Consider the following 26,372-nt stretch of genomic DNA (forward strand, 5'->3'; position numbering starts at 1 on the left):
TCGACGCTTGCGAACTTGATTTCTATCTAGGTATAGTGTTTGCTATTCCTAGAGATTCCGACTGCGTCACAAAGTATCCAAATATTAGAAATTTTGTATCCTATTCTATGCAAAGTATTGAAAAATACTCAATAAATATATAAAACCAAAGTATTTTATACCCGAATCTAGCCAAAAGTAGCTAAAATACCAAAAGTATCTTAACATCCGAATAATTTAGGCACTTAGGTTATTAAAAGTATAAATATTACTAATACATTATAACTATGTACTTATATTTTGGGTATGTTCAGGTACTTATTCGGGTTCGGGTTCGGGTTTGGGTCGGATTCGGGCTCGGGTTTTTGGGTTGTGAAGTTTAAAACCCGTTCAAATATTTTAAAACTTCGGGTTGAGGTTCGGGACGGGTTCTGTTCGATCCTTCGGGTTCAGGTATTATGCCCATGCATACTAAGAATTAAACAACATAGATGAAGAGCCCATGCGTACTAAGAATTAAACAACATAGATGAAGAGCTTATGGACAAAATCCCTAAATCATCATAATAAACCTAACAATCTATGATTAATTCCACTTGAAACACGATATGGGGAACTAACAATCTATGAACCTAACTATCAGTTCAAAATAGCGAAATTGTGTTCACCACTCAAATCATAGAATTGCATAACACATTGAAATTGTTTTTCTTGCAAAACAACTAAATCCCGTTTTACTGCCAAAATTTCAAAATTAAAATTTTCCGCCAAAAAAAGGAGAACGGCGATTCCATGCTGATAAATAGCGTTTTCTACCCAAATTAAGGGCTTGATTGGTTTTCCCGCTAGCACCGTCCTAGCGGTTGCTAGTGGTCAGTTGCGGTTGTTAGCGGTTGGTACCAACCATAGAAATTGCTCCGTAGCGCTTTGAACCGCTCGAACGCTGAATTTCAAAAGCTTATTCCCGCAAGCGTTTGCGGTTGCGGGCGGTAGCGGTTGGATTTAAAAAAAAAAAAAATCAAACGTTTACTTATAAGTATTATAATATATATTAATCCTATATATATCTTTCATCTTTGTATCACGTTCTAATAAGAAACCCTATTCTCTCAACGTCTTCCACCCAAACTGATGAAAATCAAGAACCAAACGTAAGTATCATATATCCTTTTATTCATTCATCATCTCATGTGTAACTTTTTGAATATTTTTCTTGACATCTTTTTTTGCTTTTCATTACGTATTGCTTTGCTTTTTGATTGAATATATGTTTCCATTTGTTTTCTCGAATAGAAACTCACTTGCTTTTTAATTGAATTCAACGTTATTTACAGTTTGTCCCATTACTTGATGCAATTTTTGATGTTAAACCAGATGCATAAAGTACTATCTTGTTACAAAATTTCTTTATTTTTGAATAATTATTTAGTACTTTATTTATAGTTTTAATTATTAAGCATGTTCAAATTTTCTAATATTATCATAATAATATATTGGTGTTTTAATTTTTATTTTTTATAATAATTTTTATTTATTTTGGTCATTTTTTATTTAACTGCTACCGCATCCGCTGATTTACCAGTCATAAAACTCCCGCAAACGCATCTATTTTCAAACGCTAAACCAGTCCTTCAAAACGCTTGGTAATGCTTGAAACCGCAACCGCCCGCTTCCGCAAACTCCTACAACCGCAACCGCAACCGCTGCGTTTAAACCAGTCCGGCCCTAAAAATTCCATTATATTTACTGCCAAAACATGGGATCCACATTTTCCCGCTAAGGTTCACGTTTTCTAAAGAAGTAAATATGAATGCATAATTACTACCAAAACTTTGAAATTGCGTATTCTTGCCAACCACCGAATCGTGTTTGTTCACCTAAAACCGTGGAATATCCTTTTTGATAAAACAATGAAATTTCAGAAACAACTTAACATATTTCAATATATTTAATAACAAAGTTTTGTTATTTTATTATATTAACTAGATCAGGACCCGTCCGATGGACGGGTTTATTTTTTTAATTTAAATCAAATTAAACAATAAATTAAATTAAAATTAAATTTGTTTATAAGTAGAAATTATGTTTATAAAGTAAAAAAACATAACTTTTTTTTAAAGAGAAAGTTATTTATATATTCATTATTTTGCCTTAATACATTAATTTGCATTTCTATATTTTAAATTTATTGTAACGTTTTTTTATAACAGTCTAGTAAATTTCAGCTATCAATCATCAAACTTTTGTCATATATTTATCATTATTATTATTGCCAAAACGTAGTTTGCATTCTCGTCAAAAAAAATTTAACAAATTTTTAGAAAATATTTTAGATACAAACAACATGTAAAATCCTGATCTTATTTACATCTATTAACAAATTTTCTATTTACTTTACTACGAAATATTATTTTTGTTCATCCAATTATTTTTTAATGTTGAAGTATGCTCTTGACTACTATCTACGAAAGTTTCTAAGAAGACATTAATCCAAATGTATGAAAGAAAGTATTTAAATCATTTGATATTACTGTGTTATAGTTCGTTATTATATTCATAAATATACATGATCCACAAATGCGATTGTCGTTCTCTTTGCTAATATCATTTGAAATTTTTGATGGAAGAATTTGCGGTTCTTATTGCAATCTTGCACATTAAAGTTGTAAATTTCGATAAGACTTTCTTCACATACTAGAGAATGATGTAAAAAGCCTTGAATAGTATTGTTATGTTTTGAAATAAATTAAAATTTAGATAAATAAATAGGATAGCATTTAGGTTTAAGGAATAAAAATACTTTTTCATCAAGTAAGAGAAAATTTATTCATGTGAGCTCATTGTTTTCTTATAATTTCTCGTTTCCCACTTTTTTCTACCGTTCGACGATAAGAACGTTTTTTTTGTTTAGCTGATCTAGTGGTATATAATCTTTGTTGGTAGTTTGAACTTGTGTCCTCATGTTTTCTTTGAAAATTAAAAGAAATAACTGAAATTAGAGGTAACTAAATTTAAAGACCAACCAAGAATGATATATATATATAGTACGTAAATATATGATTTTAGTTACGTAAACATATGAATAGTTAAAAGAATGTTTTGACAAAGATTAGCCTCTTAATACAGTTTTGACAAATAGGTATCAATATAACGTATGACCTAGATATTAAAATACAACATATGACCTCTACATAATAAATTTTCCCAAAAAAAAAGCTTTATCATTAGAATGAAGTTGAAGCAATGGTGTTGTGTTTGAAGAAATTCTTTGTTTGGTGAGAAAATATGATATTATCAATTTGTTTATATAAAGTGGGTTTTAGAATCCTTTTTCTTCTACGATTAATAATTGAATGTGTAATTTCCTTAATTATCGTATTTTATTAATTAATTATATATATTTTTAATGTCACTTTTTAATTTTGAAGGTAAAATTAATCCTTTACGTTTTGAATAGTAGCTTTAAATTAGAATAAGTTAATGATATTATAATTTATATTTTAAAATAAAAAGATACATATATTTTCTTTATAATTATTTTACGGCTTTGCCCAATATCAATAATATCACAAAGGCTTGTGTAATATGATCACCTTATTAGAAAATCAAATCTTCTCTCATAATTAGTCGCAATCTGCTGCCTCGTAAAAGATGGATAAAACAAAAGTGGAAAAGATTGATACTTATTAACGTAGAGAGAAGCATGAAGTGATCCAGATTTTTACCATCCAACTAATCTCTTTAGGATGAGTGAAGCCGTTGAATAACAAAAAATTGGTTCTGCTGTATATTAGGGAGTTATATGTAAATATAGTATAATTCCTAGAGTTTTATGTTAATATTTTTAAATATGTTTAGGTTTTTTTATAACATGTATATATACTCTTTCTTTGAGATGAATAAGACACAACATTCTCTTTATCTCTTATCCTATCTCTTTATTCTTTTGGCATGCTGTATTACAAATATAAAATGCAATTGGTAGTGCTGTATATGAAACATGTGCAATTTAGAAAATAATTATATAAAAGTGTCAGTCATGCTCACACAGGCACTTGTTGGCCAAATTGGAAAAGACAAACCGTTCGTTTTAACCTAATCCGTAGCTCATAAAAAATACATAGTTTTAAGGTCGTAAACGTGATTCCATTGATATTGAAAAACAAGGCTACTATATTTGGGGTAGGTATGCCAATCAATTTTCTTCTTAGAGTATTTAAAAACAAAAATAATGAGTAATTATCATTTAATTTAACATAACAAAATAAAATTAAAATCGAACAAATCAGATTGGATCAATTCCTACTTGATGACAAATATATAAGAAGATAAAAACGGCTCCTCTGTTCCTAGCAAAAATCGATAAAACAAAAATGATTGATGACCAACTTGACTATGGTTTAACTGCTATAGTTGTATCCTCTGTTTGTTGGTTTCTTTGGCTTTACGCCAAGTACAAACCGCGGTCTCCACCGTTGCCGCCGGGACCTTGGGGCCTTCCCATTATCGGATTCCTTCCATTCCTCAAACCGGAGCTTCCAAGAGTTGGCTAAAAAGCATGGTCCCATTTTCAAACTCTGGCTCGGGGCGAAACTGACAATCGTGGTCACCTCTTCTGAAGTAGCCCAAGATATTCTCAGAACGAATGATATCATCTTCGCAAACCACGATGTCCCTGCCGTTGCTCCCGCCAATACGTACGGTGGTATGGAGATCGTTTGGTCACCGTATGGACCAAAGTGGCGGATGCTGAGGAAACTATGTGTTAATAGGATACTGAGCAACGCGCCAACGCCATGTTGGATTCTTCCACTGACCTCCGTCGCCGAGAGACTCGGAAAACCGTCCGGTATTTGGCGGGCCAGGCTCGGGTCGGTTCACCGGTTAACTTGGGAGAACAAATATTCTTGATGATGTTGAATGTTGTGACGCAGATGCTATGGGGCAGGACGGTCAAAGGCAAAGAGAGGGAGAGTGTCGTAGCCGAGTTCTTAGAGGTGATTAGAGAGATGAACGACCTCCTGCTAGTGCCCAATATATCCGACTTTTTTCCGGCATTGAGCCGATTTGATCTACAAGGTTTGGTTAAGCGTATGCGAGGACCAGCTCAGAGGATGGACCAGATGTTTGACCGGATTATTAACCAACGGTTGGGGATGGATAGGGAAAGTGACTGGAAAACTGAAGATTTTCTGGATGCCTTGTTGAAAGTTTTGGATCGGATGAAAAAGATGAAAAGATAAAATTGACCATGAACGATGTCAAGGCTCTGCTCGTGGTATGTACAAAAATTTGGAGTATTTGCACTCATGTCCAAAAAAAAAATTGTTATTATTTGATAGCAATATGTCACGTATCATTGTCATTTACTTATATCAATCTACTCCATTGCCACTTGGAAAATTCAATCAAAATTTTGTTCCTAATGATGAGTGTGATAACGCAAATAGGTGTTTTTTTTTTTTTTTTTTTTTTTTTTTTTAATTTGGCTTGTTTCATATATATGTAGGACATGGTGCTCGGTGGTACAGACACATCACTACACATCATAGAATTCGCGATGCCCGAGCTATTACACAACCCGGATATCATGAAGAGAGCTCAACAAGAGCTTGACAAAGTTGTGGGCAAAGAAAAGGTTGTGGACGAATCTCACATCTCTAAACTTCCATACATTCTTGCCATTATGAAAGAAACTCAAAGGCTTCACACGATTGTTCCACTCCTTGTTCCTCGCCGACCGTCAAAAACCACCGTGGTGGGCGGCTTCACCATCCCTAAAGATTCAAAGATTTTCATCAATGTGTGGGCGATCCATAGGAACCCCAATGTATGGGAGAATCCACTAAAGTTTGATCCCGACAGGTTTCTTGATAAGTCTTATGACTTCAAGGGAAATGACTTCAACTATTTACCGTTTGGGTCTGGTCGTAGAATATGTGTGGTTGTTCTTTACAATCTCGCTACGTTATTGCATTCTTTTGATTGGAAAATTCCACAAGGAGAGAGAGTGGAGGTGGAGGAGAAGTTTGGGATCGTGTTGGAGCTAAAGAATCCACTTGTTGCCACGCCCTTACTAAGGTTGTCCGATCCAAATCTTTATCTTTAGAGTTTCAAGTTCAACACAAAGAAATACTGAATGTTATACAGCGGGCTTATTTGTGTTCTGTATTATTTAATAAAAGCCGTACAATGTCTTTATTGCGGGAATAAATTCTCCATAACTTATATGTGTTGTATCTTGTATGATTTTAATAAAAGGCGTACAGTATCTTCATCGCGTGAAAAAAATATTGTATCCATTTGATCTATAGAAATTTAGGAAACTTAGTTTAAAATTTGGTGTTTGATGAAATTTATTGTTACATTTGGGCACAAAGGTTCATGAAGTGATGGAGCAGCAAAAGATAAGCATAACAAAAGCTGGAATACAAGCAAGTAAGCAACCTTAAATGTCATAAAAAGCTTCAACTATCCGTTCCGTTGAAACAAAGTCTCAATTTTATATCTAGACAAATATATATCAATTTTTGTTTTTGTTTATTTTCTATTAAATCTTAAACTTTTGTTGCCTTTACTAATTTAGGCACATCGTTAAGTCGGTAAATGGAACAAATAAATGGTATTGTGTTTCTACTAATAGGCTTCTGTTAATTAGCAAATCGACATCGTATGAAATCAGATATAAAATTTCATTTGGAAATATTGGGAGAATATAAATCGATTTGAGTACTTTGTTTTGTTTTCAAAAGATACCATTTTGCCCCATATAAATGAAAGCTCATTAATTGAATCGAAGCATCAACTGTTTGATTTGTTTCATGACTTAACGTGGTGTTTATATTAGCAAAGTCAACAAGAGTTTACGATTTATCAAACTCAAGCTTGCAAGAAAATTACATCAGAAGAGTTATATATCGGTTAGAAGCTAACAGTTTGTTAATTGAGTCTTTTTATTGAGTCAAATAGACATTGTTTTAAGATTGATCTTCATCTGGTTTTGTTGAAGAGACAAGTTCTTAGTACATTTACAAAAGAAAAATATAGAAGCTTGTTATGATTCTAATTCACGTAATGTTAGAAGATCCAAGGAATGAAGCATTGTCGATTATCCATGTTTTTTTTCTTCTGTGGATGATGATGGTTGAATTTTGTAATAGATGAAGAATAGTGACTTAGATTTGTTGAAAGTTAATTACTTGATGGGCTTGGTTGGATTCAGAAGAGAAATGTAATTCGAATTTGGATTCTTGTTAATTGATTGGTACGATACAATTCTGGTTTAAGTTGACACTGACCGGGTTAATGAATAGTATTCAAGATTTTGTCCATGTCCTGACAAGTTATGGGGAAAACGTGTTTGCGGAGTATCAAGTTCTGACATTAGGAACTGAAATCCATCCATGGAGAATGATTGAATGTTGCATGCTACATTATGCTAAAGATGTAGGGATATGCATCAATGGAGTTTTGTACTAGCTATCAGTAGGTGTATATATAGAAATTTAAATAGGAGTTTGCTTTGACGTTAAATCTGAGAAGTTCAGCTATATTAAAGTCATTATGATGAAGAGCTTCACTACACTTATGAAATAACTAATAAGTAAAAGAATTGAGTTGAGGATTTTAGAAGATCTCCAAAAGCAGGAATGGTCCAAGCATATATATGAAGCAATAAGAACATGCTTGGAAATGGCTCTTTTAGAGTGACTCCGACAAATGATATTTGTGTTGTCGCGTTGCTACCCATCCGACCCTTTTTATCTTTACTACTTTAATCTCGAAAGGCACAATGCTGTTGCCGTAAGAGATGAAATCCGAGGACTGCCTTAGTCTAAGTTTAATAGACTTTAAACCAATCTAGACTGAGAATGTGAAGCTTGTATCATAAGTGTTTTTGGTACTAATAACTAGAGACATTTTTCTGGCTTTAGGTACTCATGACACATGTATCCTCTCCATGTCGTACCCATTTTGGGTAAGAACTCAAAAACCCAAAGCAGATCAAATCACCATCGATATCTTCTCTTACCTTAGTTTTGACCCTTGTTCTAAAAATCTCCGCCTAGCTCCAATTACTTCCCGCTTAATCGCTAGATCCATGCCACGATTAATGACTAATTTCTTGAAGAAATCAGTTACCCGATTACTCTCTGATTAATCTGATTTTTCACCGTCTAATCCGATTACTCTCCGCCTAATCTTGCAAACCCTAATTATTTTAGATTGTAGTATAAATCAACTTTTCTTTTTGTTATTTAGACATTTAGATTGAGGGTTTGTGATTTTTATAATAACAACTTATGTTCAAAATTTTAATAAAAATCATAAAATTTTGTCTTAAAAATATATTTTTATGTGTTTATTACAATTTTGAAAACAAGATTGGATTAATAAATTTTAATTAAAACATTAAATAACCCTAAAACTAGTCTCTGATTTCAATCCAATTTTTCGATTAATCGTTAGGCCCATACTAAGCGCCTGACTAACGCCTAGCGATTTTTTGAACAAGGGTTTTGACTAGAGAACAACGATTGCATGAAAATGTTATCATGTATATATATGTAATCTTGAGATAAACGTGGTTTGTTTATCCATGACTTATCCATCAAAACCTAGAAAAAAACGATTTGTACAATCTGTAAGCTTTAGATGATATTGACAAATTAAAACTTTTAGAATCAAAAAATAAATCTATGGACCATGAGAACCAATAGTCTAATTAAGAACCAACACATACTAAACTAAAATGTGGTTTAGACATCATCCCAGCATAAAGAACATCCAAAGAGCGACCAAAATTGATGATTTGCAAAAGAACTCGTCGCGGCATGATGGTTATCTTCAGACACTCTTCTTTTACAATCTTTGTTGATATCTCCAATCATTCTCTCAAATCCTTTACTTGCTTTTTCTCTGGTAACTCCATGTTCTTTCATATAGTATTTAACTGCATTTGCATAAAAACTTGATATAGCATGGCGGTTGTCTTCAAGCATTCCTTGTTTAAGGCTTTGCTGATATATATTAAAAAAACTAATTTGGTGTAACGCGCACGTATCTTCGGATCAAAGAATAAAAGAAGTTACATTTTTTGGCGTCTATAGTTTGATTATTTTAAAAGTTTTGGATTAGCATCAGATATCTGATTGTAGACTTCTCAAAGGATCTAGTACTTGAGTACTCCAAGGAATGAGCAGGTTCCTTGCCTCCTTTGTAGAAGTTTCCTCGGCAATGACTTCTTAGAAAGAAAGTGCATCTGAACTGCAGGCGGCCTGACTACCCCCTGTCACTTAGTCGGGAGACACACCAAACTCGGAATAGGCAGAGTGGTAGCCCGAAGGGCCTAGCCGTCTAGCACGGTGGACAAGTCCACTATGTTGCACCTCGGTGCATTCCTACTGGGGCCGACCGGATAGCCGATAGGGTATATCAAAGAAAAAAAAAAACTACTTGGTTTAAGTATTTTTTTTTTCTTGCATGTTTGATTATGAATTGGTTTAAATATTGGGCACAAATATTAATGATTTGGGCTCATGGGCTACTTGCTTGTAACACAATTCTTTTTTCTCTCTTTAATGGTGGGTATAACACATAACAAATTAAGGGGTGTATTACATCACATATTTATCCTTAATTTTGAGTTTTGGTGAGATTTTAGATGATTTTAGATGAATTTGAAATACAGGAAAGCTAACTGTCTTGTAGATGGGTTGACCAACTATGTTTTTACTTTGCCTTTAGGCTTTCACGCTTTTGATTTTGCCCCACCGTTTGTGGAGGATTTTGTTGAGAATGATTACCGCGGAACTGCATTTCCAAGGTCCGTTTGTAATTTTCTTTTCCGGTTTCGTTAATAAAATACAGGGAGGTTTAATTCACTGGTCCTTACCAAAAAAAAAAAAAGATGAATTTAAAGAAGTTTTATTATTTTTATAAAATTCTCTCAATTGTTCCATTTAAACCAAAATCAAAGGGACACGACTAATAATCATCGACGACAATCAGAAAGATGGCAGAAACCCATGTGCATGTACACGGTCATCATGGCCATATCTATCGTTATATAATTCGCATATTCAAAACCTTGCTAAGTTTAAGTAATAAACTTTTTTGAGAAAAACAACATAATTTAAAAAAGTTCCCCTAATAGATTAAATCTGATTAGTTATTAATTATACCAAGTAACTATACTATTAATAGGTAACAATTACTCGGGTTTAGGATGGTTCTGTACACTACAAAGTGAGGATGAACTAACTATGGGCGCGGCCAACCTCCGACGAAGTCTCACATGTCTACACACAGAAGTGGAAGCATTAGTTTGGGCCATGAGATGTATGATTGGCCAAGACAAACGCGAAGTAAGTTTCTATACAGACTGCTCAGACCTGGTGAAGATGGTGTCTTCTCCGACGGAGTGGCCAGCTTTTTCTACATATCTAGAGGCTATTCAGAGCGACAAGGATGAGTTTGATTTTTTCTCTTTATCTTTGATTTCTCGACATGCAAATTCAAAAGCGGATAATTTGGCACGAAATGTTTGTACCCAACCGCATCTAATTACCAATCTAATAAAGTTGTTGACAAAAAAAAAAAATTATACTATTAATAGGCTACTGAATCGCTTGCATACATTAGTTACTCACCAGTTTCTAGTAGGGGTGGGCATTCGGGTATGCGGGTCGGGTTCGGGTAAAACCCGATCGGGTACGGGTCTTTCGGGTAGAGGAGTTTAGGACCCAATAGGGTAAATCTAAAATATCGGTTCGGTTTCGGTTCGGGTTTAGATTTTTAGAACCGCTAAATACCCGAAAAAATCGGGCACCCATCGGGTTCGGGTATTTTATACCCAAATACCCAAAATTTTACCAAATACCCGAATTTTACCCGAAATTTTACTCTAATATCCGAATTTTATCCGCAATTTTACTCAAATATCCAAGTTTCACCCAAAAATTTATCCGAATAACCGGAATTTTGTCCAAATATTTAAAAAATTTACAAGCATCTCGCGTATAAATATATTTAGTCTTAAATATATAAATATAAGTGCATTTAATTTTTGGTAATTACTCTCGGATATTTGGATATAAATGTATTTAGCTCAAATATTACATATATATAAAGTTTTTATATGTATAAGTATAAGTAATTTTGGGTAATCGGGTACCCGTTCGGGTATCGGGTTCGGATCGGGTTTTACCCTATACCCACGGGTACGACAATACAAGACCCAATAGGATAAATAGCTAATACCCGTACCCGCCCCGAACCGGTTTTTTCGGGTCGGTTTCGGTTCGGGTACTCGGGTACGGTTTTTTTGGCCCAGGCCTAGTTTCTAGTTACTACTGTAGTTAGTGAAACTTTGGATAGCTACTTCTTTTTTTCTTCTGATACCTAGTTATGCATATGATTTGAGTTTTTTCTTTAATATATAAATTTTGGAAACTTTTCAAATAAAATTAATATTTATAGAGAGTTAAATTTATAAGCTATGAATTAAAAAAAATTATAAAATGTGAATTTTTTAAATAATTTAGTATTCGTTCAATTTTGTTATTTTTAATCAAACTACAATTAGAATTTTGTTTATACATAAAGAGGAGTGTAAACCATGTTGTGGTGAATATTTCATACTTTAAAGATCCTTAGATATTGAGGGAGGGATGTATGTTTTGAAAAACAATTATTTATACAAAATTAAAATAATCTATAATCAGTCTAATTTCCTTGAAATAGCCAGAGTATATGGATAATCATCTCCTATATTTGGTTGTCATTTTAATTTCTAAAATCAAGATTAAGACACAAATTTTAGATAACAGCTAATGAGTTGACCAAAATTTTTAAATAACTGTTAATTATTTTAGATATTTCTAATTCAATTAGATATAAATCAAATATAGTTTGAACAGACTAATAAACCTTACAAAAAGAATCCGTATATTCTAGATTTGTCAACTGTAATGCCAGCTGGCATATTTAAACTGAAATTACTTATTTACCCTGTGCATCCTTTTCATCGCTGTCTTTTCTTAGAACCTGAACCGGTTTCTTAAGAAAACCGAAAATTCATAATCACAATTATGCAAAATTCCGGTTTATGTTCCTTACAAAATCACTCAATAAAAATAAGGAATATGATGAATCAAGTATACAATTAAAGAAAAAACATGTATTGGTTTCACTTTTCATGTAACCGGTTTCGGGTTTACTAATGTGAACCGAACTTGTTTAACCAGCCAACAGAATCTATTCTGGCGGCAACGGGAAAAAGGTAGACAACGACAGAAAAAGAAAAGGGTAGTAACGTAATTTAGTTAAAAACCAATCGGTGATTAGAAGCTAATCTCTTCTATAATACGAGAAGGGTTTCATAAAAATCAGAGAGACAAAAAAAAAGTAGTTTGGAGAATTAAGAAGAACAAAGTCTATTCGAGACGAAGAAGAACCTCAAGAAAATCATCATCTCAGGTAAAACTTCATCATGAACAAAGATTTATACAAATTAATATACGTTACTAACCATTCATATACTCGTTGTAAAAAAATTATAAACAGGTTAGTTTTTGATAATTTAGACGTGATAATTGGGTTTTTTTTTTTTGGCTCTTTTGTTCTGCTTGTTGTTGGGTTTAATTTACTAGATATTTTTTCTTGAGATTCTAGAGATTATACATAACACGTATAAATTCAAAAAGACAAAGGTTGGTAACTAAATTTATGTTATAACTTATGACCTATAGTCTTAGTCTTTTATGTTAAAAGCTAAGATCGTTTGTTTTCGTTATGTTTATGTAAACAAATTACCGCAAACTATATAATATATATTGAAAACTTCTAATAATGTTTTTGTTTTTGGTGGCAGGTTAATAAAAAAAAGATGGGTTATTGGAAATCTAAGGTTGTTCCAAGGATGAAGAGATTGTTCGAGAAGAGTCCAGCAAAAAAGGAAGTTGTTGAGGAGGAGAAGCCACGAGAGGTGGAAGTTGTGGAGGAGGTCGTCGTGAAAACCGAAGAACCGGCCAAGGTCGAAGAAACCAAACCGGAGGAAATTGCAACCGGAGAGAAAGAGATAGAAATAGTTGAAGAGAAGAAAGAAGAGGCTAAACCCGTGGAGGTTCCGGTCCCGGAGGAGAAGAAGACTGCGCCAGTGGAAGAAAAGAAGCCAGCTGTGGAAGAGGAGAAGAAGCCTGCCGTGGAAGAGAAGAAACCTGTGGTGGAGGAGAAAAAAGAAGTTGTTGCCGCGGTTCCGGTGGCTGAAACTCCTTCGACCAAGGCTCCCGAAACTCCAGTGGTTGAAACTCCGGCCAAGGCTGCGGAAACTCCGGAATTTTCTTCATGGTACATTTTTCTACAAAAATATTGATTGTCTTTGTGTGGATAATTTATTTTCTGTGTTTATTTGTTTTATTATCCATGTGAAATTTCTCTATAACATTAATTTGCTTGCTTGAATTATATATTTTATGATCCAAATCTTATTCTCCAAAATTCTATTTCTGTTCATGTTTAAATTCAGTTTTACGTACTAAAAATTAATTCATGTTATAAATTATTGTTTTTAAGTGGTTTAGTTTTAATAGTTTTTGTAAATTTTAATCCAAATAATATGATTAACTCAGAATTTTTGTTACGAAATCGAGTTTAGTCCAATGACTCTCAGACTAACAAAAGATTATTGTTATACATTAGATATAAAATTAAACTATACTATACAAATCGTAAAACATTTAATAGAAACAAATTAGAAACTCAGCCTTATCAATGGATTGAATTGATCAAGTCGTTTCGATACGTGCAAGCAAGAACGAAATAAGATTAGGATGCAATTATATGCAACCAATTTTATTTTATTTTTAATCAAATGACGTGGTACGCACTCTTCTGCTCCACTGGAACTTCGTTTTCTCTCTTAACACATTAGCTGCGTAATCTTCCATGATAAGATTATTAGTATATAAAATACTTTTCATATTTTTGGATTCTTTGGACTTGTCTTAATGTATTCATGGGTTCAAGGTCATCGTTTTGACTATTGACTAATTCAATCCATTTTCGTTCAATATAAATTAGGTTAAACCGAGATCAGATGTAGATAATTCGATGCAGAACCAAGAAATTAGCTAATGAGTAAATGACGAATCGCACGAGAAAATTGTCAGTTACAGCATAAACTATGTCCAACGTTGAAATTCACACACTATCCAAAAGAGGTTACATCAAAGATTCATAAATTGTTGTGAAAATTCTAAGGCATCTTGCAAATTTTTTAAAACTCACCATACTGTTGGGCTTTTTATTAGCCCAATCGATGAAAGACTAACTATTCAATGAAAACATCAACACAACTACGTATCTATGATCTTCATAATTAAACTGTCAAGAGTACTATAAAAGATGAAAAAGCTTATGGCCTTATGGGTTTGATAACAAATCATATATCAGCTAATTTTGTTTTTAAAAAAAGAACTCAACACTCGCAGTTCTACTAGTTGATGTGAGTGTTGTAAGAGTTTGAGAAAACTTTGAAAGAAATGTTGAAGAAGATGGTTAAAACTCATATTTTCATTTTTTATCTTTCACATTACACATTCATAGTATTTATAGATTCTACCACTTTATCATAAAGTGACAAGTGTCTTAATCTTGTACTGAAAGCGTTAAAAACGGTTTTGTAGAGAAACCTTTGCAATATAAATATTGTTTTACTCTGCTTTTTATTTTGGATTGGTACTTGTTCTTTCAAGTACGGATCACTCTTTTGTGATACTTAACATAAAAATTCTAATCTCCTATCCAAACCATTGCTTCCCATAATCTTGGTTTTATTGTTCTTTACTGATATGAATTTTCAATGATTATCACCCCAAAATCGGCTATTAGCTAGCCAATTGAAGGAAAAAAATCTTCATATCATATTTCTATAAAAAATTGGACTGAGAAGTACTGTTTCTGCACTAGGACTACAATAAGCAAATAGTTTCTCATTGATTGCGTCAAGTTGTTATTTTAGAATCATAATTACTGAAAGTGGGGGAATGTTAGGCATCAGACCAGGCATTATCTCTTTGTTCTCATCATTGGAAATCTTCTTCAGATTGCTTTTCATTTTTGAAACAAGCTGGTCAACCAATTTTATGAGCAGAGGGTCACACTCATTAGATGACTTCCTCCCCTCGGTTAGACGAAACAACACATAGTTCAACCTTGCAGCTTTGCTGGAATTGTATCATTTTCCTCATGCCTTACGCAGGCTTCAGAGTAGAAAAGAACAGCTTTGAGTTCTACATGGTTCTTCCACCTTTCTTCGAAGTGATCCTTGAGAAAGGGAGAATCCTGAGCTTTCAAGGCTTCCTCATAGTATACGGCAAACTAATAACATCAAGAAAAACACACCTCAGTTTCAAAACAGAGACAAAATATTAAATTCATCGCACTAGACTCATAAATCCTGATCAGGTATAGGTAAGAACAACCTCATATGAAAGCTACATTTTCTAATTGTTATGAACAAGGAAGGAACAAAAGGGAAGGAAACACAAGATTGGGCACTAACTTGACTAGCAATTATGGCACATACAACATCTGTCGTGGTTGGGTTTAAAAAAAATTCGCAAACACATTCCTGCTCCTGTGCGAGCAACATCTGTTCCAACATGCCCGCGCACTCGATTGTCATAGATGCCTTAGAAGATTCGTAGTCCTTAAGTATGCGAAAAAACTTGCTGCGGAGATAAACTCTTGGCAAGAGTCATGACGGCCAATAACAGTGTTGCTGTCGAAGCTGAGACCATTCTCAAGGCACATAGCACCAAGATTGAACAAAACAACAACTTTCTCTAGATGTATGTTCTGTTGGGAAACCTGCTGCTCTTGTTGAAATGCATCATGCCATGTTGCAAAACAATGGAAACAGATTCTTTACCAAACAAAGACACCTCGAATATGTGAGGAGCGACTTACGGTGGTCTTTCACATTATGTTCTTGTGGACTAGTGTAAACCCTTCGAAGTAGTTTCAGAGCACGAACAAGTTTTTTTTATTCTCGAGCATGTATCATGTAAGTCTCAACGCAAAACAACGAACAATCCTTACGCACTGTTAAGAAGAAGCGCTGAAAGTTAGACACACTTTGATCAACTTGGCCTTACGATTTGGTGTGGTTTATATTGTGTTTACTAATTATGTAGTGTTTTTTTTTTTTACTTTTGATAAGTAGGGTTAAATAAAACCGACCTGGTTATTAAAAATTTAAAATAAAAATATTTAGAGGTTAAAATGATTTAAACATTTTTTTTTAGGTTTTAAAATAAAATACAAGTAGAAGCTGGAGAAACTTTTGTTTTCTATAACATTGCATCATTAAAGTTTTCTTCTATAAATTTGAAATTTTCAATCATTTGAGAAATGGAAGATGGATTGTTAAAAAGAGTAATGAATGATTCATAGAAACTTTGATTATTCGTTTTATTATAATAAAAAGAATCATGAAATGATGCTATCATCCATAAACATGAATAATATGATAAAAAACAAAAGTATTTCTAAGAACACATAGAAAAGAATAGAAAAGAACACATAGAAAAGAAAGAAAAAACAAAAACAATTGATATAGGTTGATAGAGTTTGATTTTCGCCGCAATTAGAAGTATTTCTAAGAAAAAATCACATTTTTAACTTTCAAAATGTCATCGCAGTTTAAACTTCAAAAGAATTTAACTGACACTACAAACCACAAAAATAATATTATTAACACTTTAAACTTCTAAACTAGCTTTATTGTTTGCACCCCCCATAATAAGATGACCGAACAGTAACGTCTGTTATCAAAACAGTTAACTTCTGAAAATTTTAGCGCTGGGAGTTCGGTGAAAACCGATCAAACCGACCCGATCAAACCGACATTTTCGGTTATCGGCGTAAACCGAACAGCTTCTTCCTAACCGATCGGCGAAATTAATTTGGGTAATCGGATTTCGGTTCGGGTCGGTTTGGTAATCGGAACCGATCGGTTTTACTTAAACCGAGAATCTGCAGCCATATATAAGGATACTGAGTCATTTACCCTAATTTGGTTTCATTTTCTTCTGCGCCTCTGCCTCTATCTAAAGCCGAGTTCATCTTCTTCTCCAACCTAAGCCATAATCAGCACCACGTTTCTTTTTCTTCATCAATTGTTGTTAGCTCTTCTTCTTTCTACACCCGTAACCACAATTTTTTAGGGATAAGCTCTTTTTTTCTTCCCTTAATCGCTTCTTAGTCTGATTATTTGTTGTTTTCTCGCTAAGCTCTTCCTCATCACCAAACTCACGGCTGGATTCACTGGTTACTCTTTAGATCTGACCAACCTTCGTTGGATTTTTATTTTTTTTTACTTTTATGTGGTTATGATGATGATATTTAATAGATCTTGTTGGTGGCAGATTTTCTTGCGGTTGGCAAATAACAAGCTTCATCGGACATAAAGATTTGACATCACCCTTGCCGTGGTTGCCTCGCCGTGGTTGCCTCGCCGTCGCCGTCGTTGTCTCTTTGTCACCGTCGTTGTCTCGTTGTCACCGTCAACCATTGTCGAAAACCCTAATTTTAATGGGTTGGGCCTTGTAAAATTATTTATTGGGTTTGTAAATTTGTTAATGTATTTTGATGATGTAATGAGTTTGGGCTTTGTTTTCAGCCCAATATGCAATTTTTTTTTGTAATTCGGTTAAATTAACCGAAATAGAAAATGATCGGTTTAATTTCGGAACTAATTTTAAATCCTATAACCCGAGTACCGATCAACCCGAACCGAAATTAATTTCGGTTCAATTCGGGAAGATTTTTCAAAACCCGAATTTCCCCAAAACCGAATAACCCGATTTCACCGAACTCCCAGGGCTAGTAAATTTAGTTAAAATTGTGAAAAATAAATTTAAATTGAAAATAAATAATTTATTTATTACGCTTAATTAAAAATGACAAAAAAAGACTTCAGCTTCTTCGTCTACTCACAAAGCTTCCATTGCTTCACTACTTCGCTCAAACGAATTGGAACTTTATTAGACCAGTCACTAAGATCAGGTAAGCCTCCGGTTAAAGCTAGAAAGTTGAGACCTTGTGTATCCGGTGTTCTCTTCCAGCAAACCTGTAACCACGAAAAAACCGCAAATGACATTTAACTTTTATTCAAAACGAGCGATTAACAAAAAGGATGAAGATGAAATATGTTACTTACTTGTCCAGGAAATGCTTCTGCCAAGATCTTGACAGTGGAATTCAACATCACGGCTGAATCATCTAACAACAACTGAGGCTTTCCATTCTGCAATTCTGTTTCGATTCCCGCACAATTCACCATAATGCGACCGTTAGGCATCAGCCTACTAGCAAGATCCAACCAAATAGGGACCTAAAGAAAATCGAAATCAATACACCAAAGACGTTAAGTGTCTATATGTGACTAATAATACCAAAAATCATAACCATGTAAAGTACCTGTTGAAGCTGATCTAAGACCTTTCCATCAGCAAACAAATCAACAATGATCCCTAAATAAACATAAGAATTCAGAACAAGAACCAGAATATATAGCCTGACATATATTGATTTTGAAATCTCACCAGCATATCTTCCTGAAACATCTTGAGAAGGAGAGAGAGCATCATCTACATGGACACAAAGTCTACCGCCTTTTGATGTTGGTTTCTCTAGCTCAGACAACCCAAGATAGTCCCTTGCTTTCTCAATCAACTACTTTCCATAAAACAAATCACAATGAATTCAAGATTCCAATATGTAAACAAAACACCGCAACTAAATCTTATCGGGTCAAGATAACTTCTTACATACAATTTCATCAATTTCCCAACCTTCAAGCTGCAATGAAGGCCACAACTCAAGAATCAATCTTGCAGCTGTTCCACCACCCTAAGAAAATACATGAACAAAACACATCTAAGACAATGGATATCAAATCCGTATGAGATACATCGCATAGTTTCTCACCAAGCCGTAGATTGCAACGGGACCATTAGGGATAATAGGCGGCAAACTCGCAAACTCATCCTGCAACAAAATGTTAATGTAATTCAAAACTAAGCACAATGTTCTGTTTACCTTTGACAAAACCACATTTAACTCTCAATATAGAAACAACCAAAGTTATAATTTTTTGAAGCAATGTCAATAACAAAAGATTGATGCAAACAAAAATCAAACATACCCAATAAGATCCAGTCCAATTTTGACCTCCTTTATTGATAACACTATGCACATTCTCTACATAGCAAGGTTTAAGAAAATCAGAGGATAAAATAGTACAAAATCTCTAATCCAAAACAGAGGAATTAGGGTTAATAGAAGTCTCACTAGTTGAATCAAGAAGAAGATATCTGGAAGAAACAGTATCGACTATAACAATCTCATTGTATCTGCTTCTCACGGCTGTAACAACCCAATACTCTTCTTCTTCTTCGTCGTCATCTTTGCTAGGTTCTTGTTGAATTTGCCTCTCATCACGATCACTTTGCTTGAGGCAAAACGAAATTGAGAATCTGGGTTTGTTCTGAGATGGGTTTATGAACAAGGGTTTTGAAAATTGAGATGAAAGGAAGCAACTTTCGTATCGAGAAAGTGAATGTAGCGATGAGATGGTCATGGAAGAACTCAAAGCTGCCATTTTTTTGGTTTGTTTCAGTGATCGATCACTTTGCGTTCAAAGTCTTATCCTTCTTCTTCCTTCAGTTTTACAGATTTAGCTCAAAAGCAAAATTGAGCATTTGCAACGGTAAGTGTCTTGCCGTTTATTGACTAAACAAACGGCACGATTTGTTTATCTAGAAAGTCAAAACTAATAAGGTCCTTTGTTGCCAACAATTTCGATCAAAATGCTTCTTTGTTATAAATACGAAACCAATAACCAATAATAACAATAACGCTGACTAAGATTTAACCCGCGGTACACCGCGGAGCAAAATATTATTTTATGTATGTCATATAATAATTTATAACTTATTGGATTTTTAAATTGATGTTATAAAAAGAATTCTCATTTAATTATTTTATATTATAATTAATATAGTTGAAATATGTGTACTAAAAAGATTCGTAGGTGTAGAATTGATATAGTGTTAATATTGGCAAGCATTTATAAATATGAACTATTATAATAATTTCATATTATTTTGTATCAAAAAAATTACCCCGGCATATATTGCGGGTCGATTTTTTTTTAACTAAAATTTTTAAATTTTAAGTTATGTTTGTTTTGTTAATATTGTTTGCTTTGTTTAGTATTTAAGATTATATAATTATATTTATATATTTAATTATAGGTTTCACCTGTGGTATACCGTCCCGTATTAATATCGATCTAAACCCGTCCCACCATATAACTCAGTTTTGTATTCAGAATCATTTTGGTCCTTTTATAGTATGATTCTGAACCATTGCTAAATTTTTTAAGCAATGTGGGACATTGTATACATATTTTCTCTTCATCGATTGAGTAATATATGTCCGTTTTTTAAAATTTGAATCACATTATATGCAGAAAAAATGTATTATTTTATTAATTATATGTATTTTATATAAATTCAAAATAAATTACTTTAAGATCATATAAAAGTGAAAAAAAATCATATATTAATGTTTAAATTAGGTAGAGATGTTTTAGGAAAATTTAGAAACAAAATCAATTTATTACCATATTTGGAAGCCAAAATTTCTAAAATATTTTTTCAAAAATATTTTGTAATATTAATTAATAGATAAACATTTATGACAATGGCATTCTTTGTAAATACTTAGCAACTCTAGGATTTATTTGCTAAGTGTACTCCAAAAATGTATATATAGATTTGCTAAGTGTACTCCAAAAATGTATATATAGATAATTGAGTTATATGAATGCATACCTTCATTTTTTTAAGATAAATTTTAATTATTACCACTTGTTTTTAATCAATTTCACAAATTAGAATCATTTTTTCAACGTTAAACTATAATAAAAATAAAACTCATAAATTATCTTGTTCAAGTAAACCAAAAACAATTATTTGTTAGAGATATACTCAGTTAATCATTATGAAATCAGTATGATAAATTCACCCACTTCAGTCAATAAATTCAATTATATAAGGCTAAAGTATCTCATATAAGGCGAAAATATCTTCAGTCAAGTGGTTAAATTCTCAAATCATTGTCTAACAACCCGAACTCAAAAATGAGTCCAAAATAATTGGATGACTAAAAGGAGTAACTGAAAAGTTTTTATCACCAGTTTCCATGTTTGTTTTACGGCTTGTAAGCCGAGAAATCGCTTGATTTTCCTAATCACCTTACTACTTTGTTGTGTAGTGTGTCTTGTGCCGGCGAAACTCGAGGCTATGGAGTCATCTTCAACGTCATTATGTCAATTGACTATGACCAATCTTCCACTTCCTAGATTTTTCGTGGTCATGTCTCCGACTTAGAATTTTCTTGCATGTGACATTGTTTTCTACAACTCTTGTCTCCGAATTATCATATGGTTCTATCGTCGGATTATCATAGGTGTATGTTATTGCTTTTAATTTTGTTGTTTCAAACAATGAGAATGTCTATTTTCCTAAGCCTTGTACTACATTTGAATGATTGAATGAAAAAAAAGCTGTATGTTTTTAACTAATAGAAGATCTAAGACTAATATTAACAACTTAATCAAAATCTTTAACTCAAAATCAAAGTATTGTCTATCAAACTCAATATAAGGAACACTTTTAAGACAATCGAATTTAAGATTTAAAACCCTTCGGTTCAAATGTGAAATTCATATGTACCTCTTTTTTGTCCATTTGTGTATCTCTCTACTCAATTGGCAAAATAAATCATACACAACTTCCACTATTCACATGAGAGTTTTTTGATCAAATCTTTTGGCAAAACTCTTTGATGTTTAGATGCATTCAAAGCACTGATATTTAACGGGGTCTCGCAAAGCTTCCATAGCTTCACTGATTCGCTTAAACGGACTGGAACCTTGTTAGACCAGTCACTACGATCAGGTAAGCCTCCGGTTAAGGCAACAAAGTTGAGACCTTGTGAATCTGGTGTTCTCTTCCAGCTAACCTGCAACAACGAATAATCGCAAGCCGGGTTTTAATCTTTTGGTTCTTTTCATTTTAGAGTAGTTAACAAAAGGATATGAAGATGAAATGTGTTACTTACTTGTCTAGGAAATGCTTCTGAGAAGATCTTGACTGTAGAATTCAACATCCAAGCTAAATCATCTAACACCAACTGTGGTTTTCCATTCTGTACCTCTGTTTCGATTCCCGCACAATTGACCATAAGGCGACCGTTAGGCATTAACCTACTAGCCAGTTCCAGCCACATTGGAATCTGTACAAACTCAAATTCAAAAAGACTCGGTGTCACAAAGTTGACTATATTATACTAACACCATAACCAGTTAAAGAACATGTTGCAGCTGATCTAAAACTTTTCCATCAGCGAACAAATCAACGATGATCCCTAACATCGACATAAGAAGTCAAGAATTCAGAAAAGAAAAACGGAATAAGCAACATACATTAATTAACCTGTAAATCTCACCAGCATATCTTTTTGAATCATCTTGAGAAGGAGAGAGAGCATCATCTACATGAATACAAAGTCTACCCCCTTTTGATGTCGGTATCTCTAGCTCAGACAGCCCGAGATAGTTTCTTGCTTTCTCAATCAACTACTGTTCATAAAATAAAATCACAAGTGAACTCAAGATTCCAATATGCAAACGAAATGCCTCAAGAAAAAACCGATAGCTTACTTACAATTTCATCGATTTCCCAACCTTCAAGCTTCGTTGAAGGCCACAGCTCAAGAATCAATCTTGCAGCTGTTCCACCACCCTAAGAAACACAATGAACAAAAAGTAAAACACATCATTGACTCATTGAAAGCCTATATTCATGTACATCTCAGACAATAGGTATAAGATTCCTCGCGTAGTGCTCACCAAGCCGTAGATTGCTATGGGACCATTAGGGATAATAGGAGGCAAACTCGCAGACTCATCCTGCAAACAAAAATGTTGATAGGACAAAAAACCACATTTTACCTATCAATAGAGAAACGACCAAAGATATGATATTTGCAACTTTATGATATGAAAAATATCATAACATACCCAATAAGCTCCAGTCCAGTTCTGGCCTCCTTTATTGATAACACTATGCACATTCCCTACATAGTGAAAAACTTAGGTTACAATAAAAAGATCTAATATCCAAAAACAGAGTAATTAGGGTTTTTAAAGTCTCACTAGTGGAGTCAAGAAGAAGATATCTAGAAGCAAAAGTATCGACTATAACAATCTCATTGTATCTGCTTCTTACGGCTGTCACAACAGTAAACTCTTCTTCTTCTTCGTCGTCGTGTTCTTTGCTGCCAGATTCACTTTGCTTGAGGCAAAAGGAAATTGAGAATCTGGGTTTCTTCTGAGAAAGGTTTATGAACAAGGGTTTTGAAAATTGAGATGAAAGGAAGAAACTTTGGTTGCAAGAAAGTAAATGTAGAGATGAGATAGCCATGGAAGAACTCAAAGCTGCCATTTTCGGGTTTGTTTTCAGTGATCTCTTTGTGTCCAAAGTCTTATCCTTTCTTCAGATTACAGAGTCTTCTTCAGCTTAAAAGCAAGATTGACTATTTGCAACGGTAAGTGTCTTGCCGTTTATTGATTGTACAAACGGCACTATTTTTGATTATAGAATGTCAAATTTTGTGTTCAACTCTCGACCTGAGCTGACAAACGGACTGGTCCAAAACTTATCCTGAAACGGCATAGAACATAACCTGAAACTATAGCCCAAATTTGGTAAATAAAATATCAGTGTGCAACCACACGTGGATTAAATTTGACTTGCGGACTTTGTCTGCTTTAACAACTTTAACGAGTGTTGAGAAAAACGACACGATTTGTTCTCTCCAATAAGAGATCTTTGTGTTGGTTCTAAGGCTACACGTAAGCAACGAAATGGCCACAAACATACATTATAACACTGATACTTAAGTTATTTGTACAAATGCCTTCTATTTTTCTTGTTATTTATAAAAACAAATTATTTACAATTTTTTCAATATTATTCGTCCAAATAGACTTTTTTTTTTTTCCAACCTTGGAGGCTTGAATTACAAAACAAATAGAACTTTTAAATTATCTTGTTTGAGATTGACAAATAAAAAAGATTCATCTTGTTGGTCTCAACCTAAACAAGTCTTTATAAGATATACACATTGTATTATATTATACAATTATTAGTATGAAATTCACCATATTAGTAGTTCAATTATAAAATAACTTAAAAAATTCAAACGTATCCAATATTTTTACAAATAATCTAAAATCACTCGTAATTTCTCATACTCGAATCCAATTTTTCTTCATCCCGTAAATAAAAAAAAAAAAGATTGGCACACATTGCAACGGATAAACTAAATAAGAGCCTTTCATTTTCTTTGCCTCCTCACCTTCTTCACAAAATATAAACACTCTCTTCACAAAATCTCCACTCTCCACCAAATTCACCAAAAAAAAACCCTAATTTTTCCTCTCCTTCAATGGCGATTTCATCACCCGCCGCTACTTCTTCCTCCTCAAAACTCCTCAATTCCTTCACTTCTCCATCAATCTCCACCATTAAACCAAAATCCCTAACTCTCTCTTCCTACTTCCTCCCACCAATCACATCTCTCTCCATCACCACCACCACAACAACAACAACATCTTCCTCCCCTCACCGTCTCCGTCGCGCCTTCACCGTACGCGCCGCCAGAGGAAAATTCGAACGCAAGAAACCACACGTCAACATCGGAACAATAGGTCACGTTGACCATGGCAAAACAACACTAACCGCAGCGTTAACAATGGCTTTAGCTTCAGTAGGAAACAGTGTAGCCAAAAAATACGACGAAATCGATGCAGCTCCTGAAGAAAGAGCTCGTGGTATCACAATCAACACTGCAACGGTCGAATACGAAACAGAGAATCGTCATTACGCTCATGTTGATTGTCCTGGTCATGCTGATTATGTCAAGAACATGATTACTGGTGCTGCTCAAATGGATGGTGCGATTCTTGTTGTTTCTGGTGCTGATGGACCAATGCCACAAACTAAAGAACATATCTTGTTGGCGAAGCAAGTTGGTGTTCCTGATATGGTTGTGTTTCTTAATAAAGAAGATCAAGTTGATGATGCTGAGCTTTTAGAGCTTGTTGAGCTTGAGGTTCGCGAGCTTTTATCGTCTTACGAGTTTAATGGTGACGATATTCCGATTATTTCGGGTTCTGCTTTGTTAGCTGTAGAAACTTTGACTGAGAAACCTAATGTTAAGAGAGGTGAGAATAAATGGGTAGATAAGATTTATGAGTTGATGGATTCTGTTGATAGTTATATCCCGATTCCGACTAGGCAGACTGAGTTACCGTTTTTGTTGGCGGTTGAGGATGTTTTTTCGATTACTGGTCGTGGTACGGTTGCTACGGGGCGTGTAGAAAGAGGTTGTGTTAAGGTTGGGGAGACTGTTGATTTGGTGGGATTGAGAGAGACTAGGAATTATACGGTTACAGGGGTGGAAATGTTTCAGAAGATTCTTGATGAAGCTATGGCTGGTGATAATGTTGGATTGTTGCTTAGAGGTATACAAAAGGCGGATATACAGAGAGGTATGGTTTTGGCTAAGCCGGGTTCGATTACTCCGCATACTAAGTTTGAAGCGATTGTTTATGTGTTGAAGAAAGAAGAAGGTGGACGACATTCGCCGTTTTTCGCTGGGTATAGACCTCAGTTTTACATGAGGACTACGGATGTTACGGGTAAAGTGACTAACATTATGAATGATAAAGATGAGGAATCGAAGATGGTTATGCCTGGTGATCGTGTTAAGATTGTTGTTGAGCTTATTGTGCCTGTTGCTTGTGAACAAGGGATGAGGTTTGCTATTAGAGAAGGAGGAAAGACTGTTGGTGCTGGAGTGATTCAGTCGATTATCGAATGAGAAATTAGTGGGTAAAAGAGAGTTTCGCAATAGCGAGCTTTTGTTCTTGCTTCTTTTTTGTTTGGTTTCTTGGGTTCACTATAATTCACAAACTCTTGAAAATTTGAATTGCAATTTAATTAGTGTTATTTTTCTCCTTTATTTTTCCATCATTTTGTATGAAAAACTCAGAATAAAAAATGTCATATATTCTTTGGTTTCAGTCTGAATTCATTGACCAATCTTCTTTACAAAGTACTGTGACAAAAGTAGTTCAGGATTTTCAGATCCGATCTTAGATCCAATCTTATTATCCATTGTTTCACAGTAGCTCCTTACAAATTTGAATCCATAATTCGTGATCTAAAATATATTTGAATTTCATAGAT

General features: G+C 33.9%; 5 protein-coding genes and 1 long non-coding RNA gene across 7 annotated transcripts; 4 read left to right on the forward strand and 2 right to left on the reverse strand.

Moving 5' to 3' along the window:
* The first annotated feature begins 4,323 nt into the window (after positions 1-4,323).
* On the forward strand, positions 4,324-6,174 carry LOC9301416 (cytochrome P450 93A3). The gene is given in 5 exon segments (XM_021015406.1): positions 4,324-4,513; positions 4,515-4,758; positions 4,761-5,192; positions 5,195-5,257; positions 5,489-6,174. Coding segments are annotated over 5 exon segments (1,500 nt in total). The 5' UTR covers positions 4,324-4,352; the 3' UTR covers positions 6,089-6,174.
* Positions 6,175-12,355: 6,181 nt separating this feature from the next.
* On the forward strand, positions 12,356-13,471 carry LOC9299633 (plasma membrane-associated cation-binding protein 2). Its single transcript, XM_002863511.2, has 2 exons — positions 12,356-12,459; positions 12,854-13,471. The coding sequence occupies exon 2, from the start codon at positions 12,869-12,871 to the stop codon at positions 13,352-13,354; it is 486 nt and encodes a 161-aa protein (XP_002863557.1). The 5' UTR covers positions 12,356-12,459; positions 12,854-12,868; the 3' UTR covers positions 13,355-13,471.
* A 3,238-nt stretch (positions 13,472-16,709) lies between these two features.
* On the forward strand, positions 16,710-17,664 carry LOC110225891. The gene is made up of 2 exons (XR_002330055.1): positions 16,710-17,313; positions 17,412-17,664. It is a non-coding gene; the product is annotated as an uncharacterized LOC110225891 (long non-coding RNA).
* Positions 17,665-17,887: 223 nt separating this feature from the next.
* LOC9301417 lies at positions 17,888-19,719 on the reverse strand. Its single transcript, XM_002865297.2, has 8 exons — positions 19,339-19,719; positions 19,193-19,248; positions 18,976-19,035; positions 18,820-18,897; positions 18,591-18,720; positions 18,466-18,518; positions 18,206-18,379; positions 17,888-18,115 (listed from the first exon to the last, which is right to left on the reverse strand). The coding sequence occupies exons 1-8, from the start codon at positions 19,646-19,648 to the stop codon at positions 17,975-17,977; spliced, it is 1,002 nt and encodes a 333-aa protein (XP_002865343.1). The 5' UTR covers positions 19,649-19,719; the 3' UTR covers positions 17,888-17,974.
* Positions 19,720-21,796: 2,077 nt separating this feature from the next.
* LOC9301418 lies at positions 21,797-23,986 on the reverse strand. 2 transcript variants are annotated; one of them, XM_021015891.1, is made up of 8 exons: positions 23,273-23,986; positions 23,138-23,193; positions 22,967-23,026; positions 22,782-22,859; positions 22,564-22,693; positions 22,430-22,482; positions 22,177-22,350; positions 21,797-22,077 (listed from the first exon to the last, which is right to left on the reverse strand). In XM_021015891.1, the coding sequence occupies exons 1-8, from the start codon at positions 23,559-23,561 to the stop codon at positions 21,853-21,855; spliced, it is 1,065 nt and encodes a 354-aa protein (XP_020871550.1). In that variant the 5' UTR covers positions 23,562-23,986; the 3' UTR covers positions 21,797-21,852. The 2 variants fall into 2 exon arrangements, with proteins under 2 accessions (XP_020871550.1, XP_002865344.2); XM_002865298.2 differs by having other exon boundaries at positions 22,967-23,068.
* Positions 23,987-24,478: 492 nt separating this feature from the next.
* On the forward strand, positions 24,479-26,206 carry LOC9301419 (elongation factor Tu, chloroplastic). Its single transcript, XM_002863512.2, has one exon. It carries the CDS (start codon positions 24,568-24,570, stop codon positions 26,002-26,004), a length of 1,437 nt encoding a protein of 478 aa, XP_002863558.1. The 5' UTR covers positions 24,479-24,567; the 3' UTR covers positions 26,005-26,206.
* The last annotated feature ends 166 nt before the right edge of the window (positions 26,207-26,372 follow it).

The sequence above is a fragment of the Arabidopsis lyrata genome (assembly GCF_000004255.2).
Source record: "Arabidopsis lyrata subsp. lyrata unplaced genomic scaffold ARALYscaffold_8, whole genome shotgun sequence".
Taxonomy (NCBI): Eukaryota; Viridiplantae; Streptophyta; class Magnoliopsida; order Brassicales; family Brassicaceae; genus Arabidopsis; species Arabidopsis lyrata.